The sequence below is a fragment of the Astyanax mexicanus genome, chromosome 3 (assembly GCF_023375975.1).
Source record: "Astyanax mexicanus isolate ESR-SI-001 chromosome 3, AstMex3_surface, whole genome shotgun sequence".
In the NCBI taxonomy this organism is placed as follows: Eukaryota; Metazoa; Chordata; class Actinopteri; order Characiformes; family Acestrorhamphidae; genus Astyanax; species Astyanax mexicanus.
In genome coordinates, this window is record NC_064410.1 from 46051148 (window position 1) to 46075248 (window position 24101).

The 24101-nt window shown below is 36.8% G+C and overlaps 1 protein-coding gene across 1 annotated transcript in view; it reads left to right on the forward strand.

Annotated features, from left to right (window-relative positions):
* The window catches only part of csmd2 (CUB and Sushi multiple domains 2), a 430187-nt gene that overhangs the window by 62459 nt on the left and 343627 nt on the right, over positions 1-24101 (forward strand). Inside the window, exon 3 of the mRNA XM_022683200.2 lies at positions 8679-8791. Coding sequence (XP_022538921.2) covers positions 8679-8791 — 113 coding nt within the window. The remainder of the gene's footprint in view (positions 1-8678; positions 8792-24101) is intronic.

Below are 24101 nucleotides of genomic sequence, written 5' to 3' on the forward strand. Positions count from 1 at the left end.
TTTTTAAAAGCACTATTCTGACAAAAAGTGTCCGCTTGCCTGCCTTGAATTTGTTGATGTAAGGCTGGGATGGAGATGTTCGGACATGGGAACCTATTCTATGAAGCTCGCTACACGCTGTTTTTGAGCTAATCTGAAGGCCACATAAAGTTTGGAAGCCTGTAGCAATTGACTCTGCACAGAGTTGTTGACCTCTGCAAACTATACACCTCATTATTTGCTGCTTTTGATTTTAGTCACTTCCACTTGTTGCACAGGTGAAATCCTTTTGCTGTACCACAGAATTAACTGATCTCCAGAGAGTGACTTATTTGTTATAAGTGTTTATATTAACGGTCTGCATGCCTAGGTGATTGGTTTTATACACCTGTGGCAATGGAAGTGATTGTAACCTGAGTTCATTGATTTATATTTTATTTGTCTTCACAAAAATGTCAATCAATGTGAACTTGTGAGAGAGGCACTTTAAGTTTTTTATAGGGGCTGTTTGTGAGCATCTTTGTTGGAAATACTTGATCACCTTGACTTTCTATGCCCACATTTCAGTTTTTGCAACACTAGTAAAAATGCATACTTGAAGTGAATAAGGGTGTCCCCATGTGTTCCTTCTAGTTCAGCAGGTCTCATCGCTGTGGGCGGCATCTAAGTAAACAAAGTAATTCTTAAAAAAAAAAAAAAAAAAAAACTGCTTATTTGGGAGCGTAAGAGCTAGCCAGCCATGGTTAGCAGCGCTAGCCAGCTGTGGTTAGCACTAGTAAATGCCGCCTGATAATGATAGACTGAGGAACCCTGAGTGTTTCGCTAGCCTGAGTGCTATCAGCTAGCAGTTTGTCCCATGTAGCTTGTTGTAGCGCAGTAAATAAGGCAGTAATAAGATATACTTGCCTCTGAATTGTGAAAGAGCTAGCGCTGCTGTTAGCGACTAATGCTAATGCCTCTGCACTTAGCTTCAGTACTGGAAAAACTTTACTGAAACTTCCTTTTAACGCTCTATTCAGCAGAGTGGCTTTACTGCTCCTTAATACCTGATATATAAGGTGCAACGGTTTATAAGGTGCACTGTAGCTTTTTGTTAAAATTAAAGTATTGTAAGTGTGCCTTATAGTCTGAAAAAAAAGATTTTTGGTATGATAATTTGGTAATTTAGGGATATTCAAATTAGAACATTAATTCATAACTGTGCAATAATGTAATCCGATGCCACATTTTTTTGGGGTGAGTAGATAAGGATCAGTAAACTCTATGGTGGGTCACACTTTGGGCAGCCCTGACTTTAATCATTGTAGCCATTATTAACAGTCAATATCTGTGGATATAAATAACTTTTTAGTGTTTTTTGTAGGGGTCCCACTGCGGTAAATTAGCAACGCTATTTGATGTAATGAGTAATTAGTGCAGACATATCACGCCACTGAAGCACAGTCAGCTCTCACGGTTTGGGAAAGGGTGGAGTCTGTTTCAAGACTGTCATTTTCCTCCGGAAAAATCAAACAAACCATAGATGTGTGACCAGGTAGGATTTGCAAGTAATTTTTTTTCCCTGCCAGCACAGAGCATGCATCGAATCAGATTCGCTTCACTCAGTTTCACAGTGGAATTGTTCTGGTTCCAGATGTCATTGCTGGAATTGGAGCTTGACTGTGATGCTCTCTGTGGAACTTGTTCTCCTCCTGTCTCCAGTTCTTCAGCTATTCTGAATGATCTCAAATGAGGATAATTAGGAAGAGACGATCGGAGCTGTGCATGGCTGTGCTCTAGGAGAGCTCACAGATTTGAGGCAGTGTAGGTTCTGTGCTGAGGCTGTATGAAGAGCAGACAGAGCTTATTTTTAAGCATCGGTACAGGGGCTGCATCATATATTCTTTAATGATTGTTATGCTGTTAGAAGCCTGAATGAGCCTTCTATCAGCGTGTTGATACACAATGTGTGCTGCGTGAGGGCTGGGCGCCTATTTGACATGTTTATCCCCACAATGCTTTTTTGAGCATGCTATGGAACTATGTTTCTTTACAAAGAAAAGAGGAAAAAAAAACTAATTTCTTGAATTCACAATTATCATAGAAAATAAAATTTTCTTTTATTATTTATTTATGAGAGGGTTTTAAGGCTTTAGGGTTTAAATATCAACAAAACAATTAAAAATCCTGTTTTTCATACGGCATCACTGTTTTATTTTTTTTTCTAATGTTGCCAACATTCCCACTGCTCCAGCTGTTTTATATTTTGATTTAAAAACTGCCAATTTAATTTAACAAAAATAAGTTTTAAATTCAATGTAATATGAATGTATTTTGTCATGAATATAATTCTAAATTATTCATTGTTCGAGAATATTTTTGTTATATGACAATAGTGTTTTTGTTTGTATGTTTATTTCGGCACCAAACAAAGAGCATTGAGTGTCCTGACATTACAATTCACAGAGTATTATTCTGTTGGTAGTTAATTTTGTTGGGAAAATGTCATTTGCAAATTTACCATGTTTTTTCTCATACAATTAACAATACATGTACAGCAATATGTGCTACTTTATTTACATATTTTGGAAGACAAAGTAAGTCAAACCCATTATTTAGGCATCGCATGAATTCACATGCACCATCATGACACACATGCACAAGCCTACATAGGTTAAGCCTTATTCCATGCAATCTAAAGATAACAGGGCCTTCAGGGTATCTTTAATGAAAGCATGACTGTTTTCATCATTCTTATTCTGCCAGTTCGATTTCCTCACCGGTATGAGGAAGACAGTTATGACCACATTACTCTGCATGTTTACTAATGTGATATTATAATGTGAAGCAATGCCTGGAAGCCGAAGATCATTTGCACTTATAGATTGCTGAGAACAAAACAGCTCGCCCAATTCTAGTCATATTTAACCTCTGCCCCATGAAATGAGACCGCTTAAGAGCTGTATTGATTGTGAAAGGCTTTATTACCTAGCCATGCAGATGATTATAACATGGAGCCTAGGGTCTCCACACCCCACTTATCACCTGGTCAGCCATGGCAGCCCTCTCACCTTTTTAAACAACATTTTCCGTTTTCCTTCTTTTTTGGCCTATGCTTCCAATCTGAGAAGTTATCTCCAATTATCCATTTGCAGTAGTTAAATAAATAGTTTCTAGCAATGACGGTACTCATTATACATCAAGAACATCTACTTTTCTTTGGAACTGCATGTTCTGTCCTTGCTTGGAGCAGCTGCTTCCTGTTTTATACTTTATGTAATTAAAATGCAGGAACAGATGTAGTTTATCCAGAGTTTCTCCCTGAACCATGTGTTCAGCGGAGAAGGGATCGATCAGCTATATTTTGTATTTGCTGATTTTTAGTATTTACATGAATTTGGTGATCAGCCACTAATTTCGTGGATCCTGAGAATTGGTCAGGGGTGGGTTTCCCGAAAGCTTCGTAACGCTAAGAACTTCGTTAACTCGTACTTAAGATTGATCGTTAATTAAAGAGTGTTTCCCAAACCAGTGCGTAACTAAAGTACTACGTAAACTCGCTTGCAGATTAACGAGTGCCCTCACCCAATCGTTATTCTTAAAGAGCTTCTTTAGTGGATCTCGACTTGCAGTTCAGCACCTTAAACACCAGGGACCGCCAATTTTGAGGGAGAAAAATGATCATTTCCGCGGTTGAAGCAATTATATTATGTTACTATTAATTATAATAAATGATATTATTATATAATTATTATTATATTATATTATATTATATTATACTATATTATATTATAATGCCAACTTTGTCTGTGGCTTGTAATCTAACTGGGCATATTGGAAATGAACAATCAAACCCACGAATACATAATTAAAATCCAGATTCCTGCAGATGATGGTCACGGTCTAAGCAAAGCTGCAAAGTCTCCAAGTCCGTGGATTCTGTAATCAGGCTGTTACTGTGCCATACACACACTTATATACAATTCCCACCAGCCCGGGAATTACAGCACAACACTATATATTTCCATGCTATTGGGAAAATCCCTGGTACTGTAGGTCCGGTGCAGGGGACGCCTGCGGTGTCTTTAATCCCACCTACACATATTGTAAAGGGTATCGTGAATGTGCAGGTAATTTAATATTATTCCTTAATCAGGTGCTTCTAACTAACATTGTGGCCATTCATCTGGGCAAACTCTGGGGTGTGTCAGCTCGCAAATATATAAATACCAGTCAAAAGTTGACACGTCTCATTCAATGTTTTTATTTATTTTTTTTTACATTGTGGATTAATATTAAAACCATGAAAACTATTAATTGAAGCATATGGAATTATCTAGTAAACAAAAAGGTGCATGGCCTTCACAATCCCCTGACATAAACCCAACTGAGATGGTGAATTAGGATGAGCTGAAGCTTTACAGAGTGTCTAAAGTATAAAACATACTCCTGTTGGTTTAATATATATATATATATATATATATATATATATATATATATATATATATATATATATATATATATATATATATATTAACATACATATATGTATTATTATATTATTTTTATATTATTAATAATTATAATAATAATAAAATAATATTACTATTAATAATATAAGTATAATATCTATTAATATAATATATATTAACAATAATATTTTTAAAGAAGTAATAAAAAATTAATGTTTTAAAATAGATTAGATTTTCGAGTATTTATTTAGTCATATGTATCTTTAGGAGTATTTTATTTATGCCAAAGTACATCCTTTTGTAATTTAAATATTAGAATATGTTTAATGTTGTTGATAACAACACATTTCTACGTTTTTAGGGTGTAATAGTGAATAAATACTGCATATTGGCAGTGTTGATTTGTGGATCGATTAAGCGCGCTGTGTCGGGGGAGGAGTCAACAAAGACGTTCTTTAACCTCCTTCATTAATTTTCGCTTTGCGAAGCTCTTTGGGAAACACTCGCAGAACTGGCTCGTTCTTTACTCACGTAATTCGTTAGTTCGTCCGTTATTCGCTAAGGTTGATCGTTTTTGGGAAACCCACCCCAGATCATCTGATACATATTTTGTGAGTTGTGACAGCGCTGTGTAAGCTAACAGGACACTGGACCTCTATATTCTTTAGTCACGGAATCCCACTGAAGCCAGGGTAGAAATCTGTTTTGTGTGCAGAATTGTTGTTTGTAGAATGCGTAAAACTAGTTTGCCTAATGGGGGAAGCAGAGTAAAGGCTTGAAACACCATTAACCAGATACCTCTCCCGAGGATACATCCCTCAGAGCAGTACAGTGAGTAATAGCTAGCAAATACTGCTAAGGACACTCTAAGCTCCACAATATAGTTCTGCATATGAACTCACAGACTCTGGTGCTCAGAGTTTAAATATGATTTAAATGTGGTTGATTTTAAAAAGCAAAGTATATTTCTTCTTGAGAGACAATTCTTGGGACATCACAAAAGCTCTGCACAATGGTGCAATATTAGATTTACCTGGACAGGTTAATGTGTCCTCTAAACCCTCTCTTGAGCATTATCAGTGATCTGTCAATTGAGCCCATAGACAATCAGCGATCAATATTGTCACAAAAACACTAATCGATCCATCTAGTGTGTTCATTGTTGTCCAATTAAATGTATCAGAAACATGCTTTTCCCTTTTTCTGCCTCACATAACTAATCAATTTAATACAATTGAGCTGATCAATATTAAATACCAGGCAGTCAACTAGGTGCAATATCATATTTAGCGATTTAGCATTTTTTACAACATCAGATATATTTGTTTTACCAGGGTTATTATTATTATTATTATTATTATTATTATTATTATTATTATTATTATTATTATTATTATTATTATTATTATTACTAATTAAGGGTCACAGTGGCAGTAGGGCAAACAAAGAAGCCCAGGTGTCCTTTTTTCTTGCCTCTTTAACCGACTTCTCCTGGGACAACCTCATGTGATCCCAGGCGTGCTGGAAGATATAATTTATCCAGAAGATTCTAGGTTTTCCTCTGGCTCTTCTTCCTGTTGGTCATGCTTAGAATATCAGAAGGCATACTTATCAGATGCTTGATTCACCTCAGCTGGCTCTTCTCAACATGAAGGAGCAGTGGCTCTACTCTGAGCTTCCCCTGGGTATCACAACTGGTTATCCAACCCTCCTGAGTGGAAAAAAAATATTTTTTATTATTTTTTTAGGTTGGACTTAGATCAACTGGTGAATTAAGAACCTTGATTTATTGCTTTATAATTTTTTCTTTACCACTACGAGTAACATTAGGCTGCATTATCTTTGTGCAGCAACGGAGGGAGATCACCATGCTGCTGACTGTGCCCATGTAACTTAACTAAGCTGGAGGCAGATTGAGGTAGAGCAAGGTAGAAGTCCACAGTAAACTCATTCACCAAATATTTTTTTAGCCCGGAACAATAACTGCAGACAAGGTAGTTGCCAAAAATAAAAAATAAAAATAAAAATAACTTAAGGAGCTTAAAGTAATTTAGCATCCTACTTTTTTGCGTCCACCATTCCACCTGCAAACACTACTAAGCCCAAGATTGATAACAAAGGCAGCTTCCAGTAGACCCAGGTAAAGGCATGCAACTTCAACATGCAACAGGCTGTCAAATTTAGTAATGACCCACTTACATTTGACAGATGTATGAATGAATGTTTGATTTAGCTCCTCATTTAACCTCATATAACTCGTATAACTGGCTAGGCAAACACTGTTAGTGCTACAGAATTCTTTAGAATTACTTCAAATTAACAAGATAAATACCAACAATAATCTAGACTACTTAAAGATTGAGGAATAATGAACTCATTTGTCATGGCACAAAGAGCAAGCCTGAGCGAATAAGGAACTGTTTAAAGAATATGTCAGATCAGTTTAGCCCATTAGTAAAGTACACTGATTTCACGAATGATTGTATTGCAAATAAATTATATATATATTTTTTCAGATTGCAGTACCAGAGCTCAGACCAGTTTTTTTTTTTCATATCAACCCCTTGAAGAAGGTTTTGGAAAACATGACACATTAGAAAATCCTGTTAAACGGTTCTTCACATTCGTAAGATAGGTTCTTTGAGCACTAATTGTTGAACATTTGAAGGGCAGTTGAGTTCACTTCCACATTTGAAAGTAATCAGATCAGATTTGTGTATCTGGAGTGTGCAGACTAAAAGGCATTTGTTATGATCTGATTAAAATCAAGTGTGATACCTCCTCCAAATGTGGATTGGGTCCAGCTAGTGCTGGGCGTTATGGGAAAAATCATATATCACGATATGGAATATAACGATAACGATATATATCATCATATACCACATTTAAGTATGTTTTTAGTTATACTTCGAAAAATATGGCTAAATAATATCATTGCTTACTTTTTTCCAACTTTATTTCAAAGTGACATTAAACCCAACTTTCACAAATGAGAATTACTACCTTTTAGTGCAGCAATATATGTGTATCAAATGAAAACAGATGAGGTAGATTTTTTAATAACGTAAAGCATGTCGCAAACCGGCATGTCCGTCAAATAACGTAAAGCAGCGTCATGTCGCAAAACCACATTATGAAGCTTTTTTTGTGAAAAGAATTTTATTATTAATTATATAAACCGAGATTATGCAAAGTGACCACGCCAATACATTTCATCGTAGCCTACTTTATTTATTTGCATGAGTAATTGATGAAATTACTGTAGAAACAATAGGGCTAGCACTAGGTCCAGCTTTCAAAAATCAAATTTCGTGTTGTATCAAAAGTTATTCTACACTCTAAAAAACAGAGGTACGATATGAGTACTTTTTTGTACTCAAAGGTACACTCTTCATAATTGTACCCTCAAAGGTACAAAATTGGTATTTACAGGGTCAAATTTGTTCCCTCTGAAGTACAAAGTAATTTCTAACAGCAATAAGTACAAATTTGTACCATTTAACCAGCCAAAGGGTACATTCAGTATTCAGTATCACTGTACTAATAAACAATATAGATATTTTAACTGCATTTTTTATTTGAAAGCCAGACAATTTTGGATCATCAAGTTTTTTGAGCCATATTTAGTTGATGATAATGTTTATAATCTTTATAATCTTTACTGGCACAAAAACCATGTGTACAAAAAGGACTTTCACAGAAAGGTACTTTTTTGTACCTCAAAATAAGGTACAGCCCCAGCGACAAGCTTTGTACCCTTTCAAGTACAAATCTTTACTTACTTTTCTTAGTGTGTAGATACAATGTATATAGGCCAAAAATCAGATTTGTGCTGACAGTCTAAACATAGTCTGAAGTCTGAGTCTAAATGATCATTCAGGTGTTTCTTCTGCTTCTGTGATCTGAAAGCTTTTATGGCCTAAATGTCAGCATTTCTAATTTCAGCATCAAATATGCTGAAGAAAGAGCATGAAATTAGCTATAATTACAGTAATTACTTTAATTATCTGATTGGGAGTGTGATTGGGTTGCAGGTGAAACAAGGGATCTGCTTAGTTTTTTTTCACAAACCACCCTTTCATGAACCATCCTTACTACACTATTCTGTGGATTTCAAACACTTTTTTGAAACTTGGTTTAGGTGCTGGGAGAAGCCTATCACGTATATTTTTACTACTGCTGTGTTTTCACTAGGTAAACATGCTTTTATATATTATATTAATAAAACTTTATTTATTGTATCTGCAGGTTAACGGGCTTCCAGCTTCCTCCACCCATAGTCAGCACTGGAGCTAGACTAACACTGTGGCTACTGTCAGACTATGCTGTGAGTGGCCAGGGCTTCAAAGCTGTATATGAAGGTAGGTGTCCAGTGTGATGTCTTTCTCTTTCTCTCTTTTTTCTCACACACACACAGACACACACACACACATAGACATACACACACACAACTACAGCCTCTCTCATCCCTCCCGCCCTTTTTGTTTTCCTATCTCTGTTCTGGCCTTAGACTCTTGCCTTTCTCTCTTTGTGTCTCGCTCTTTGTTGTACTGTGTTGTTGTAACCCCTCTCAATTGCTGCCCCCTGTTCAGAGTGCTGTGCAAGACAATGACACACTGGCATGGTCTATTGGTCCAGTACCAAGTGAGCCCAGTCCAGGGAAGAGAGTGGGCATTTGCATTGCCAATTTGAACTTCCATCTCTCTTTTTGTAGGCTAATTGATTTCATTAATATGCATGGCTAATTTAAAGCACTCTTTTTGGATTTTACACTTGGCCATTGTCATATTTCTTTTGACCTGATGCTTTTCCAAGCTAGATATCAGCATCAAGTCCAGCTTGAAATGTACAAAATATGGGGGGATCTATGATAAGTACACTAATTAATTAATTAATTAATTAATTAACTAACTGATTGGCAATGTTATTTGGGGGGGTAGGTGAATGAAGCCTTTCCTTTCACGTGTCAGTGGGTTTGTTCTGTCAGCTGGAGGGTAGAAGAGTCTATTTATATTGCTAATATGCTTCAGACTAATATTATACATGTGTGCTTATGCGTATGCTTATGGAAGCTTGCCTGCTGTTGGTCGGGAGGCTTTATTTCTCAGTAAATTGATGCAGAAAAGTTGTTGTGTTTACTGGATGCACTGGAGTGTGCAGTTATTGTCCATTGATTGAGCGTGTGGACATTGCCATAAGTGTCTACAGGGTTATGAGGGTCATCCTGAGTTTATAAAAAAAAAAAATGCTGTGTTTACATATGTGGGTTTGTGCTGTTCGCTTCTATTTCTGTTTCCTGTTTTTTTTTCTTTCTTTCTTTCTTTCTTTCTTTCTTTCTTTCTTTCTTTCTCTCGCACACCCTTGCACAAACACACACACACACACACACACATATTGCAGGTCTTATTCTTCTTCCTCTTGTTTCAGTCCCTATGCATGCCAAGAGCAATTGCTCTTCAGGTGCTGAACTTGATTTCGTGCTGGTGTGGAATGGTTATTGATATGATGTAATTGGGAGATATCGAATTCTCCCGTTCCAGCAGCTAAGTGAAAATTTAATTGGAAACTTCAATCACACTGAGCAACAGGAAATGATGGAACAAGTGGGAAGGAGACAGGAGCGCGCTGGCTGGAAGCGCGCTCCTCCGAGAACCAACCCACACTAATACAGATAGTCCTCTTATCTGACCCATACGGATCAGCCTAAATCACACTGTCGCTGTAATTATGTGTCACTACCTGTCACATGACCCACACTTCAGCCTGCTGCATTAGAGGGTGTGTGATATATGCAACACATGCCCCTGGTCTGACTTTCACCATAATGAGAAGCCCCTGAACCCTTATCAATCCCACACAGCCAGACACTTGGGCTGTTTTAGTGATCTGCAGGCGCACTGTCCCTCAAAGCACCAGATAAGCTCATGGAGGCAAATTTAAAAACGTCCAATTATAGTTTTTTTTCCCTTCCATCTCAATAGCTTCTTTTAATGGCAGGCCTTTAGCTGTGAATGGGCTGTTCTGTAGTTGGCCTAGTGATAGGGGAAAGGATGGAGTTGTGAATTTTGCAGGGCTTTGGATTAACAGTTTCTTTAAGAAAAATCTCATCATTATGAGATTGTGTATTGTATTGTGTATTTAGTTATTTTTTGTTTTTATGTGAGATCCATTTTAAGAATGTCACTGTGGCTTAATGTACTGGTCGTTCTTACTGTTGCTGCACTTTATTGTGTATTTTTTAATACATTGTCATGCCAAAAGTCATGAGACAAGAACTTGTATCATGTCCCATGACTTTTGCCCTGCCCCATGGAAGCTAAAGATTTAGCTCTATAACTAAATAGCTAGACAGTTTAGCCAAGTGTGGTTCCTAATCCTGGTGTAGTTTTGGCACCCTGCCCTACACATTTTAGTGCCTTCCCTGGTCCCAACCCACCTGATTCAACTAATCAGCTCTTTAACAAGCATCTACAGAGTTGCAGGGGGGTGTTAAAACAGGTTAACCCCAAATCTCTTCCATTATATAGTAATTTTTTTTTTTTTTTTCGTGTAAATTGACCTAAATTGGCTCTTTCTATCATATATATAATTTCTCAATTTTGTTCCATATGTAACCAAACATTTAAAGAACATTAATAACAGAAAATCTAATAACCATATTAATTTGGCTAAGTAGGTTGATCTGGTAGAAAATGAATCATGGTTTGAAAATTCCTACAACACCAGATCTAAATCTAGTCTCTAAATTGTGTTAGTTTGTCAATTCAATTATATTACTATATCACTTTATTCATTATAATCATGATTATTTTTTTATGTTGGTATTGTCCTGTGTTTTTGATAGGGAGGCAGTAATAATAGTGTAGTGTGGTTAAGGGTCAGACTAGAGCTTTTTTTACTGTATTATAATATCTCAGGAGGAAGGGGGTGTGTGAAGGAGAGAGTGACAGAGACAGTGCGAGTTAGTGAGAGACAATGCGAGTAAGAGAGAGGGGAGAGACAGCGCAAGAGAAAGACAACACGAGTTTGCGAGAGACAGCGTGAAGGCGAGTGAGCGCCTGAGATTTTAGCACAACAGCGGTGTTTAAATGATTACCAGTTTGAATGGTCATCGTGCACATCCTCTATGCTTGTGTGTGCCAGGTCTCCAATGGGATGGTTTTACTACATTAGGTGTGTTTATGCAAATTTCATGCAAAGTATTGAAAACAGGCACCATGTTTTTTTGGTATCAAATTTCCATACCCAGCCCAAATTAGCACCTCATAACGTATACAGTTGTGGGCATTCCTAAACTGTTCCCTGATTTTGTCATGTCTAGACAGTGTCTGAAAATGGACTGTATGTAAACAGCTTTATATAAATGTATGTAATCCATTGATTTTCAGTTTTTCATTTATTAAGATAGTTGAGATCCAAATGGATTAAAACTTGTGTAGACAATATGGACTGTGGATATTGTGGATTTTTCTATAATACTGTGTGTATCCATTCTAGGTGCTCTTGTTCATCCTTTTTACTGGATTGTTGTTTCACTGCTTGCTGTTTTTGCCAAAGAGCTGTCAGGTGAACGAAAAAGTAGAACTCTATCTATGGAAATAAACAGGCATGCAGTCAGCTTCAGGCACAGTTACAGAGTGTGAAATATGCAGCACATGCCCCTAGTTTGACTTTCACTGAATACAACAGTGTAATGAGAAGCTTGTGAACTCTAGGACGTTGGGCAGTTTGTAATCTTTAGTTCTACTGTCCCTCAGAGCACCATATGAGCTCTTGCAGTTCTGGTTAAAATGCTATATGTACATTGTATATTCATTTAAGCATTGCTGAAATAAAATTAGGAAAACAGAAACTAAAAAAAAAGGTTTAAATAATTAAACTGGTAAGTCTTAGGAATTTTACTTTTACTTTTTAATACTGCTTAACTGTTAACTATTTACAAAATAACAATGGAAAAAAAAACTTACACAATGTATTGGTTTGCAACAATTTAGCAGCAGTATTTTCTCCACCATTTGAAAGACCAAATATTAAAAACAAACTTGCTGTATGAAAGAATGGTAGTGGTAAATCAGTCAAAATTAATATTAGACTAAGAAAAAATATGAGACCATGATTATCTATTGGATGGTACATCATTTCTAAAGTCGGACATTTTTAAATTATACCACAGTTAGTTCTGACCCTGAAATGTGATTGGCTGAGAGGCGTTCTATGACTGCCTTTATTAGCCGGTAATGCACCAGAACCGAAGCTCTCCATGTATTACTTCACATACGGGTAACCTAGCAACGATGCAGCACTTACAAGCCAAACTGGTGCAGCTACAAACAGAGCAGCAAGGGAACACTTTTAACTCAAGTTTTCATAACCAAACAGATCATATTTTCTCGTCCTCTTTAAATGAAAATATTTTACTAAACAGTTATAACGTTACAGCACTTCCTCTCTTGTATTATTGCTTAATTATAATTAAGGTAATTATTGTTTGCTGAAGTCATGCATCATTCTGTAGTCTTCTTATGCCCATACTTCACACTCCAGGTCTAACATTTTTTTTTTTTTTAATTTTGTTGTGTACATAGACACCAAGATGCAACTTTAGTGATCTATGTAAATTCTAAGCTAAATGTTTGTCTTAAATGCTCTAAAAGTTCTAAATTTATGTGAAACACCCAACCACATTTCAGTGAAGCTACTTCAGTTAACATAAGCTAAACTTTATCTGGGCCTATATTGCTAATGCCAATTCTAATACAACAGAACTGTGTTAAGATCATTGGGAGTTAAGTTATGTAGGCTATTGATAACTAAGCTGATGAAACATATCTTGTTAACCACTAAATAACGCTAAATGTGATTGAACATTATTCTCATTTATTTTTGAATAATGTGACTTCCTGCTAGTACCATATTGTATCATTGCACTGAATAGCTTTGTTGTCTCTCAAAGTCTCAACATCAGAAAGACTTTGAATATGCTTATTGTAAGCAGAAAATGTTCAACAGAAATGTAGTGTCCAGGAAATAATTATGCACTTCAAATGATGTGCTGTTTACTGTGTTTCTTAACATATGTTCTGTAATATGTCACATGTAATTTTATGCAACTTAAAAGACGGCCTGCCTGTACACCGAGCTAATCTCTTTCACCCATGCATGCTAATAATGCATGTTTTGAAAGCTTTGAATGGATTTACGGAAATTAGAGCAATAATCTCAGTCTTTGATTTTCTCTGTTTTCACATTGGCTTAAAACTGTTGGCTCCATTTAAGAGTATGAAATGATTAAAGCTACAGAATGCAGCTTCAACATACGTTACTCTTTCATGTGTTTGCTTACACAGTTAACTTTGCAGTTAAATAGGGTTATGTAACTCCCTCCTCCCTAATGTCTTTGCTACTTGCCACTCCCATGTCTGGTTCTTTCCTGAGTTTTTCGCACCCTGCTGTTTTTCGCTCTTTTCTTTCTGTTCTCCATCACTCCTACACTATACTGTCAAACCTTCAGCAAGGATCCTGGCCTTTAGATGCAAAAAGGAAACAGAGAGAGCTCAACCACATGCAGTGAATTTTCCCATATTCTATACTTTTGCACTGACTGCTGTAATGACACTTGCAGATAGTAGAGATTTTTTTCTAGACTCTCTGCTCCAGAACAGTGGTTTGAAATAAAATAATGATTATACAGTAAACATGCAGAATTATTTTATACAAAAGAATATTTCTATATAAATTATGGAATGGGGTGTAACTGTATGTATAATCAAATCAAACATTGTCATTGTACAGCCATCACAGTACTTTGTGCACAGTCACAGAATATATAACAGAATGCAGAGCCACACATTTCTGACATGACCTACACAAGCCTAAACCTAAACTTTACCAACACCTAAACTTACATTTCAACCTAAACATTGACTTAACTTACACCTCAACCTATAGCTAAAGTTAGCCTACACCTAAATCTAAAAGGAACCTACTACACTTAAACCTAAACCTAAATTCTAATCTTCACCTACACTTTAACCTAATCAAAATGTAAGCTAACCCATAACCCTAACCCCATCTATAGTAGAACATGACATTTGTACCATTTCTTGAGCAATGTATATGTACAGTGCATATATTTTTGTGCATTAATTTTTATAAGCTCCATAATGGTGAAAATTCGGAGAAATGTATGTCATACAACACTGTTTTCTCAAATCTTCTTCGGGTACAAAACAACACCATCAATGGACATGAATTGTTGTGTGAATTGTAAAATGTACAAAATATATTTATGCTATATTTTTTTATTTCTTGGGGTACTCTTTTAATTGTATACAGTACCATTCAAAAAAAAAATGGACACAACTCTTCTCTTTTAGCACGTTTTCTTTCTTTTTATGATTTTATATATTGTAAATGTAATATTGAAGATTTTATAGCTATACAGAAACACATAAAGAAAAAAGTCTTAAACAAACCAGAATATGTTTGTACTTTAGATTCTTCTAGACACATTCAGTAGACACATTTAGCTATGAGGACAGATCTTCACACTCTTGGTATTTTAATATCAGTGGCTTCATGAGGTAGAGTCAACTGAAATCATTTTTTTCAGCATCTGGGAAGAGTTCCTGGAGGTGCTTAACAATAGTTGGCTGCTTTTTCTTTATGCTGAGCTCCACCTCATCCCAAATCATCTCAAATCACCATCTCAGTTCATCAGGTTTAGGTCAGGGGATTGTGAAGGACAAACACTTTTTTAAAGAAATAAAGAAAAACTTAGAATAAGGTGTGTTCAAACTTTTGTTTGGTTCTGTATATACAAGATTCATGAGACTGCATTTTTAGTCATGCAGTATCAAACTGAATGCAAACATGGCTAATGATTAAAAAATGTAAACTTTGCAGAGATCTGATTAGGTATATCTTAAGTAGACATTTTTAAAGGCAGAGTTGCACAGAAATCCCATCTTTCATCAGTTGTATCCAGTGAACATTATTGCTTCCTGGATTCTTTCAATTGATTCAATTCAATGGTTTAGCAAATGGTGTAAATCCAATTTGAATCCCCATCTCTTTGTTTGAACAGCCCTGTCGAGACATTAATTTGCTAGAAGAATCCCTCAAGGAGGGCTAATGGCACACTAGTGGGTTTATAATTCTAAGTGATATTATAATGCTTAATTCCAGAATACTTCTATAACTCAGTGTGCTTTAGTACAGTGCTGAAACACCACAAACCGGGTCATTGTCCATGTATACAGTTAATGCTGCTAACATCAAAAATCATAACATCATCTATCATAATTTAATTTATTTCAAGACTGAGAACCGGTACCAATAATCGAGTTTAGTGAAGCATCACTGCACATTCTGGCTCTGATTTTAGTGGAATATTTTGTATGTATTTTTTTTTATGGATGTATGTCTGTGCTTGTGTGAATGTTTGTGTCTGTACATGTTCTAATGCTTCTTTTTAAATGCGGCTGCTTTTTCAAAAAGATGTAACGGCAGTCTGTAATGTCGTTGCGACACTGCAGAAGAAAGATAATGGTTATAAATTGCGGCTCTGCTTCATCCTTTTGCATCTGAAGTCTTCCTCTTTATTCTGCTGAAAACAGGTCTCCTGAGTAATAGGGAAACATTAGGGGAATTATGAGCAGTTCTATCAATTAGCACTCAGCAGTCCGCCCTGAATGCAGTCGCCACTTTGCTCACAGTCAGCGGAGACACAGGCACACTCTGTGCCCTGCTCCATCAACTCTGCTAGCTCCTGCTAGAGCTAGTGCCCCTTCTGGGACAAAACCAAGAGCCATTTAACATGGTAATGAGAGCCTGCATGTCACAGGAAAGCAGCCTCATTCATTTGACATGTGCGTGGCTGAAAACATGCGTGAAGTGTGTCTTCATAAAGCTATTATTGTATACTATTGTAGCTGCTTTCTCACTTACTGCTTTCATGTGCCAAGGATGTTATAATGGTGATGATGAAAGTGTCTATCAAATAATCAGAAATGATAAATTAGGCACAGTGCTTTGCAATGTGAAATGGCTGAGACATCTTTATATCACAAGGATCTCATCTAATGTGCCTTTAATCAGCTTTTAGTCTGTCTTTTATTCTACTTCTCTATCGTAGCTCCATATCTGGTCTCAAACGTATATCTGTCTATTACACACAAGTTCAGATTTTTTTTCTCATTTTCTTGTAGAGAATGAATAACACTTGTTTTCATGCATTGACATGATTTCAAAATAAAAGCCCAACAAGATTGTAAATGGTAGGGCTGCAACGATGAGTCAGTATAATTGACAATGTCGATTATAAAACAGTTGTTGACTGCAAATGTTCATTGTCGACTAATGACTCATTAATTAGGAGCACTACCCAAATACTGAGGACAGAAACACAATGGGAGAACGCTTACGTCTCTAAAAGTGCCCAAATATAACAGATTACCCATTCCCTCACTAAATAGCAGTACTTTCCACATTTAAAGGGCAATGTTCTGAACATTTGAACAGCATTAAAATGCTATAGTTTTGAAGTGAAGACAAAGAAAACTAGAAACAGAAGCCATACCCACAGCAAGCAGAGATGGAAGGCATGGCAGTAATAATTGTTGACTAATTGGAAAATGAAACTTACAGTCATATGAAAAAGTTTGGGCACCCCTATTAATCTTCTAAATATTTGGGTGTTTGTAACAGCCATTTCAGTTTGATATATCTAATAACTGATGGACACAGTAATATTTCAGGATTGAAATGAGGTTTATTGTACAGAAAATGTGCAATATGCATTAAACCAAAATGTGATCGGTGCAAAAGTATGGGCACCCATATCATTTTATTGATTTGAATACTCCTAACTACCTTTTACTGACTTACTGAAGGACAAAAATGGTTTGGTAACCTCATTGAGCTTTGAACTTCATAGCCAGATGTATCCAATCATGAGAAAAGGTATTTAAGGTGGCCAATTGCAAGTTGTTCTCCTATTTGAATCTCCTCTGAAGAGTGGCATCATGGGCTCATAAAAACAACTCTCAAATGATCTAAAAACAAAGATTGTTCAACATAGTTGTTCAGGGGAAGGATGCAAAAAGTTGTCTCAGAGATTTAACCTGTCAGTTTCCACTGTGAGGAACATAGTAAGGAAATGGAAGACTACAGGGACAGTTCTTGTTAAGCCCAGAAGTGGCAGGCCAAGAAAAATATCAGAAAGGCAGAGAAGAAGAATGGTGAGAACAGTCAAGGACAATCCACAGACCACCTGTCACTGTGCATCGGTCAACAATACAGCGCACTTTGCCCAAGGAGAAGCTGTATGGGAGAGTGATGCGAAAGAAGCCATTTCTGCAAGCACGCCACAAACAGAGTCGCCTGAGGTATGCAAAAGCACAAAAAATGAACTAAGAACTAAAAATGATTAAGATTAATAGGGGTGCCCAAACTTTTTCATATGACTGTATGTTAAATATAAGAGTAATGTTGGTTCTAGAGTAAAGTGTGTCTTAAACACATGGTCTCAAGACCTCAAGAGTGTCATCATAAGGTGCACTGTGCCTACATTCACATTGCACGCCTCAACCCTAATTATTCAGTTCTAGGGTTTTTCTTTGATCTGATCATTCTGACTTGATGGTTCACGTTTATGTGGATAAGTGATCCATATCTGTCTTCAATATGAATGTACCTGTGCTCTGATACAGCTCAAAAACACACTTTCAGATCAATAACAGCACCTGAATGACGCGCATCGAGAACTTCAAAATAAGACTGAATTCCAAATGGCTCCCTTTCACATCTTGCTATGTGTGAGTCATGAAGCTACTCTGAAGCTTTTACACCCAAAGAAATAGTGCATTCTGTGTTCAGTAGTGATCTGTACACGTGGACTGAATCTTACATGGTTCTTGTAGAGTAGAAAAGGAGTGAGGAGTACGATCTGATTCTTCTGATTAAGGTTACTTGGTAAGCTATTAGATATGTATCCAGTTGATCAATGATGAGATTTGTTTGTCCACACAGCTCCAACAACATTTGATCTAGGTTACGTTAAGGTTGTGTGCCACTTCAAGACACCAGGTTTCCAGACATAAGGAACCATCAGTATGGTGCAGAACTGCTAAACAGCTGCTAAACTGTAGTAAAAGGTTATAAACAGCATTTGTGTTCAACTGCTTTTCAGCTGTGTTTAATCTTACTGTATTAGCAAAATACAGTAAACATCGTCAGCTAAAGGCATGAGCTGTTAATTTTTTGAACTGTGCGACTAAGTTGTTCTAAGTGCAGCTAATGCTGCTAATTAAGTTCTAGTATAATGAGAGTTATAGAGTATCATGGAAGATTAGGTTTTTGGTTGTTCTGCTCCTTTCACACCCTGTTTTTTTTTTTTTTTTTTTTTTTTGGAGCAGTGCAGATCTGTTACTGTGGCCATGACATGATCACAGTTCAGTTCCCAACAGAACAGGATGCCCTGAATCTGCACATAAGTTTAAGGTCACTATGCCCAATGCTTGGCATTACTTTAAATGGTATAAAGTCTGATGACTGATGTAGACTGATGTAGCTCCATCCATTTTTTATGGTCTAGAACTAACTATCCACCACCATTACTACCTGGCCTTCGTAATGCTCTTGTGTCTGAATGGAGTCAAATCTCCACAGCACTGTTCCAACATGTAGTTCTCAGCTTTTACAAATTAAGAGAACGACAGAGAACTTCAGCAAAGGGTATCATACTGTATATTAATATATTTTATTTTTTTCAGAATAAGTAGATGGTGGGAGTCTACGAAATTAAGGACATTTTCTGCCTAATAGAGTTTTATACAGCTATTACATGAAATAGATGGGGAATGTTGATTGTTTTTGTAAAAGAGCTTTTCAGATTAATAGGAAATATGTTTTATGATTTGTTATATAATAACACATGCGTACAATGTACTGCTTGATATACAAACAATAGTCGTTATTTATTTATTTATTTATTTATTTATTTTATTATATTTTTTTCTCAAAGGAATTAAGTTTGTAGGGCTCATTAACCATTTATTTAATTTTCCGGACCCAAGTTAATCCAAAATTTACACTAAAAATAATTTTCTTTTTGGATATACTTGGATATACATTGCAGTTTAATACAAACCATAGCATAACTACTTGTTGACAGTCTGCAGCAGGTGTATTAACCAATTTGCATTCATTGGGGCTTACTGAAGTAGAGTGTGCAATTTTCCTTTCATCTTATCTTTCTGACTTAATGGCTCACCTATATGTGGATAAGTGATCCCAGTCTGTCTTTAATATGAATTTACCTGTGCTCTGGTACATCTCAAAAGCACAGGTTCAGATCAATAACAGCTCCTGAATGAATCACATGGAAAACAAACTTCAAAATCAGAATGGCTCCATATTCCCTACTACACTCATGGAGCGATGGCTTCTAGGTGCTCTGAATGCCCAACAAGGATCTGTGCGCATGGGCTTTCTAGGATGTTCTTTTGCCATGCCCCATGTAGGGAGTAAGTCATTTGAGATGCATTTGAGATTAATTAAGTTCATTTCCATTCAAATTATAATGAAAAGAGGAATGGGACACCATGCAAGTTTAAAAAACTGGTGCACTATTTTACTGTGCAGTGACACATGCACAAATAAGACCTTTCCAGACTTGATACATCAGGAAAGAAAATCTGCATCTGTATTACAATGCTCAACATCAGGATTTTACATAATTAAAATAAGTTTAATGAACACCTCTCCAGCTGTTAAGCATGGGGGTGGGTCAATCATGCGTTGGGTTTGTGTGGAAGCAATTGGAACATGCAGCATTTCACTGTTAAAGCGAAAAACTATTTGAATAAATAAATGGAACATTTTGGAAGTAACATGACACTATATGTGAAAAAAAAAGCTGAGGATGAAAGGAACATCTCAGGCATGATGTGATAATTTGGTTTCCGGTGCTTGTGAACAGGAACAATAAATGGATATTGTTCTAATGCTTTGCTTGATATTTTTTAACAGCCAAGAATTTTTAAACTAAACAGTGCAGATAAATATGTCTGAAATAAGTGGGCAACATCTGATGTTCTATTTAGGATATGAAGCTGAGCAGTAAATACACAGCACACAGTTTGGGCTCTGAGCTTTGTTCTGAGAAGAAGTGCTTCTGAGGGAAAAGGTAGGATGTTTTCTTTCAGCTGTGTCTGCGCTTGGGTCCCAGCCAAGTGACACCACTGAAGGTTTTGCACGAAAGCCTGCTAATTAATGGAGCACTTAACTAAAATGCCCACTATGATGAATCAGATCTCTGTTGTGTGCTGGCTAAAGGAACCTACACACACACACACAGTTCTGTCCCTGTTCATTAACCACATTCTTCACAATTTAGCTTTTGTCTAAGTTACATGGTGGTATGAGATCCCTCAATCACTTTTGTCTCGTGAAAAATACGCATACACACAGACACACAGACACACACACACACACACACACACACACTGCACTCTAACCCCTGTCAGTGTGCTGAAAAGACTCCCTGCGTTTGAAATCGATCCCGTAGCTGAATCAAAGCGTGTTCTCCTGGGCCCCCAAGAGACCACCCTGCTCCCTACGACCACCTGCCTTCTCCTGCTCGTGCTGCAGCAGAGGGAACATACTAAGTGAGTTGCTTATGGTGGAGGGATCTGAGAGTGTGTGTTTGTGTTTGTGTGTGTGTGTGTGTGTGCGAGGTGTTAAAATGGTGCAAAAATGAGTTAGCATGAGAAGCTGGTTGGCTATGCAGCTCTGCTATTCACAGTGTCCAGTCCAGGCTTATTTACCTCACCTCTAGCACAATCAAAAAAAAAAAAATATATATATATATATATATATAAGCCAAGTTCTGTTACGTGCACATTTCTGATTATTTGCATTTTTGTATCCTTTAAAATGACCTTATACAAGTAACACTAAATAAATCAAATGAAATACATTAAAATAAAACATAAGGTGAACTCAGCTACGACAACACACAGACAAGGACCTTAAATCTTGACCTAAGGTCCTGTAATGACATTCTTCTTCATGTGTCTTGTGGTCTGCTTTTGGGCTAAACTTGCCAAGATGGCTTGATTGGGTCATGTTGGCAGTTGTTTCACTTGTCAACTTGTAATTTTTCCAGACATTAGAACAGTTGTTTAATAACTGTTTTGAGATCTTGTTGGATCCATTCCCAGACACATATGCATCAAAAACTTTCTTTCTGAAGACCTCAGATAGTTTCTTGGATCTTACAATGGCAAAACCACTCACTTCAACAATCACAAGCAAACCAAACTAATTTCTGAGGTTTTAATAATAATAATAATAATAATTGTATTGGTTTAGTTGTATATCCTTTATGTCTCCATAATATCATTTTAAAATCGGTTAAAATACATTCATGAGATGCTCATGATTATACAAAGCTGTATATTTATAACATAATGTTCCTGAATTAAATCTCATTTCATCTCACCTCAGCTCATCTGATCTCTGTAGATATATAATAATGGAGTATTATAGTAGTGTGGTAATGAGTTCTAATTAGTTGTATCTGGCAGATGTATAGCATAATATACAAACAAGGATTATAATGACTGCAGTGCAATTATACATAATGTATAATTGATTGTCATTTGGCCTATTGTTTTGAATTACTATTTTAGATTGTATTTAAGAATACCTATTACCACTTTGTTACTAGGCTACCAGCGGCAAAATAGATGGAAATTACCACCTATATTGCCGTGAATTTCCCTATTTCACTCTTTCCATCACATAGGTTTTAAATTTGCTGATGTACTGATAAATGCCAGCTTGTTTGCACTGATAAATGCCAGCTTAATACCAAATGTGGCAATGCCACTATGGGTACAGTGGCAGCCGAGGACCAAAGATTATCAAAGTAGTCCTGAGACTTGGCTTGGGACCAGAAGGTTGCTTCTTCAATCCCCAGGACAGCCCATATACAATTGCTCCCCATGCACTGGGTTGGCTGGTCTCCATTCTAGGTGTATATTTTGATCACTAGTATGTGTATGAGAGTGTCTTTACTGTCACAAAGAGTTTAAATATGGTGATTGGCTTTTGCTCTACTTCTATGCTTAATATACATTTTAAAGATACAGTTTAATTGGGACTTTGTTTCCACAAAGTGCACCTATATGCTGGATGCATCCCATAAAAAAGGATAATGTAGGGATAGGAATCACAATATTGTGATGCGTGATACAATATATTCACAACGTGTTGCCCATCATAACAATGACATCAGAATGCTCTTATTGCCTATGTTTTAACAAAAACTATTGATATTTGACACCACATATGGTGAAAATGGATATTTTTTCTCACCCTTATAATGATTTGTAGGTTCACCTAATAAACTGTATACACAGGCTTTTACACCACACCCTATACACATTCACACACACACACCCACCCACACACACATAAATACACACGATGGTCCAAAGACTGTATCTTGTCATGCTGCGCTAGTCCTCCAAGACCCCACTAATCTGTGAGCAGATGTCATTCTCCAAAAGGCCACAGAGGCTTTCGTACTAAAAGGACAGAGGCTTCCAACCACCGCCCCCTCTTTCCCTCTCGCCCTGCACAGGCCAGAGAGCCACATTCCTGGGTAGGCGCTGTATGTGACTGGCCTTGGTGGGGACTGGTGGGGGCTCAAGGGCAGAGGCCGGGGGCTGACCCATTAAAGAGCCGTGCATGGAGAGAGATAATGAGCCTGCAATCCCCTCCGCTCAGCCAGCAAATCAAGGCCTACATCAAACCAGCCTGGCTCTCTGTTCTCCACCACACGCCCACTCTGTCCACTGAGATTGAGAGTGGTCAGGGACACATACAACTTTAATATAAACATCTTCTCTCTTGATTTTTTCAGCCATTCGTTTTGTTTCCAGTGTGTCTTATAGGGATACTTTGTATATATTTAGTTTACTTCAGCATTGCCTGCCACATCTTTCTAGAGACAATAGAAGCTAATTGACAGTTGCTTCAATTTTACCCATTAATTTCTAATAGAAGTCTGTTTGTGGCTGATTGGTGTAAAAAGTAAAAAAAAAAAAAAAGTAATAAAGGAGTATTCCTTAAAGTGTGTATCTGTATCTTTTGCACTGTGCTTTTCCGTAATCCTCTTCAACTTTGTTGATTTCTGTCGTGGCACTCTCTCCCACTATGTTTTTTTTTTCCATCATCTTTTTATTATTATTCAAATGGCTTGTTCTGAGTGACTGAATTGGAAGATAACTGCTAGCAAATAAGTTTATGCTTGGCTAATTCTCTTTATCTCCCACATTACTAAATCGAACGCTCTGCAACTCTCGAAATAACGTAAATAAAACTCAAACAGTGTTTGGCTTGTAATGTTTGTGCACTACAGTTGACAAGCCCTGAGGTTACAAGTCATGATTGTCTGTTGAGAAGACAAGGCCGTTGTCAGCGTCTCTGTGCTGGTGTTGTCTTTCCCCAGAGAAGCCCTGACAAACAGACAGTGTAAGCACCAGCTTTAGACTGAAGCCTGACAGGAAACATTGGTTTGGTGACCATGCAGAAGTTGGTGATAGACAGTGGTCTGAGTTAAAGGCAATATAAAGTGCAGTATAAACAGCACTAGTCAAA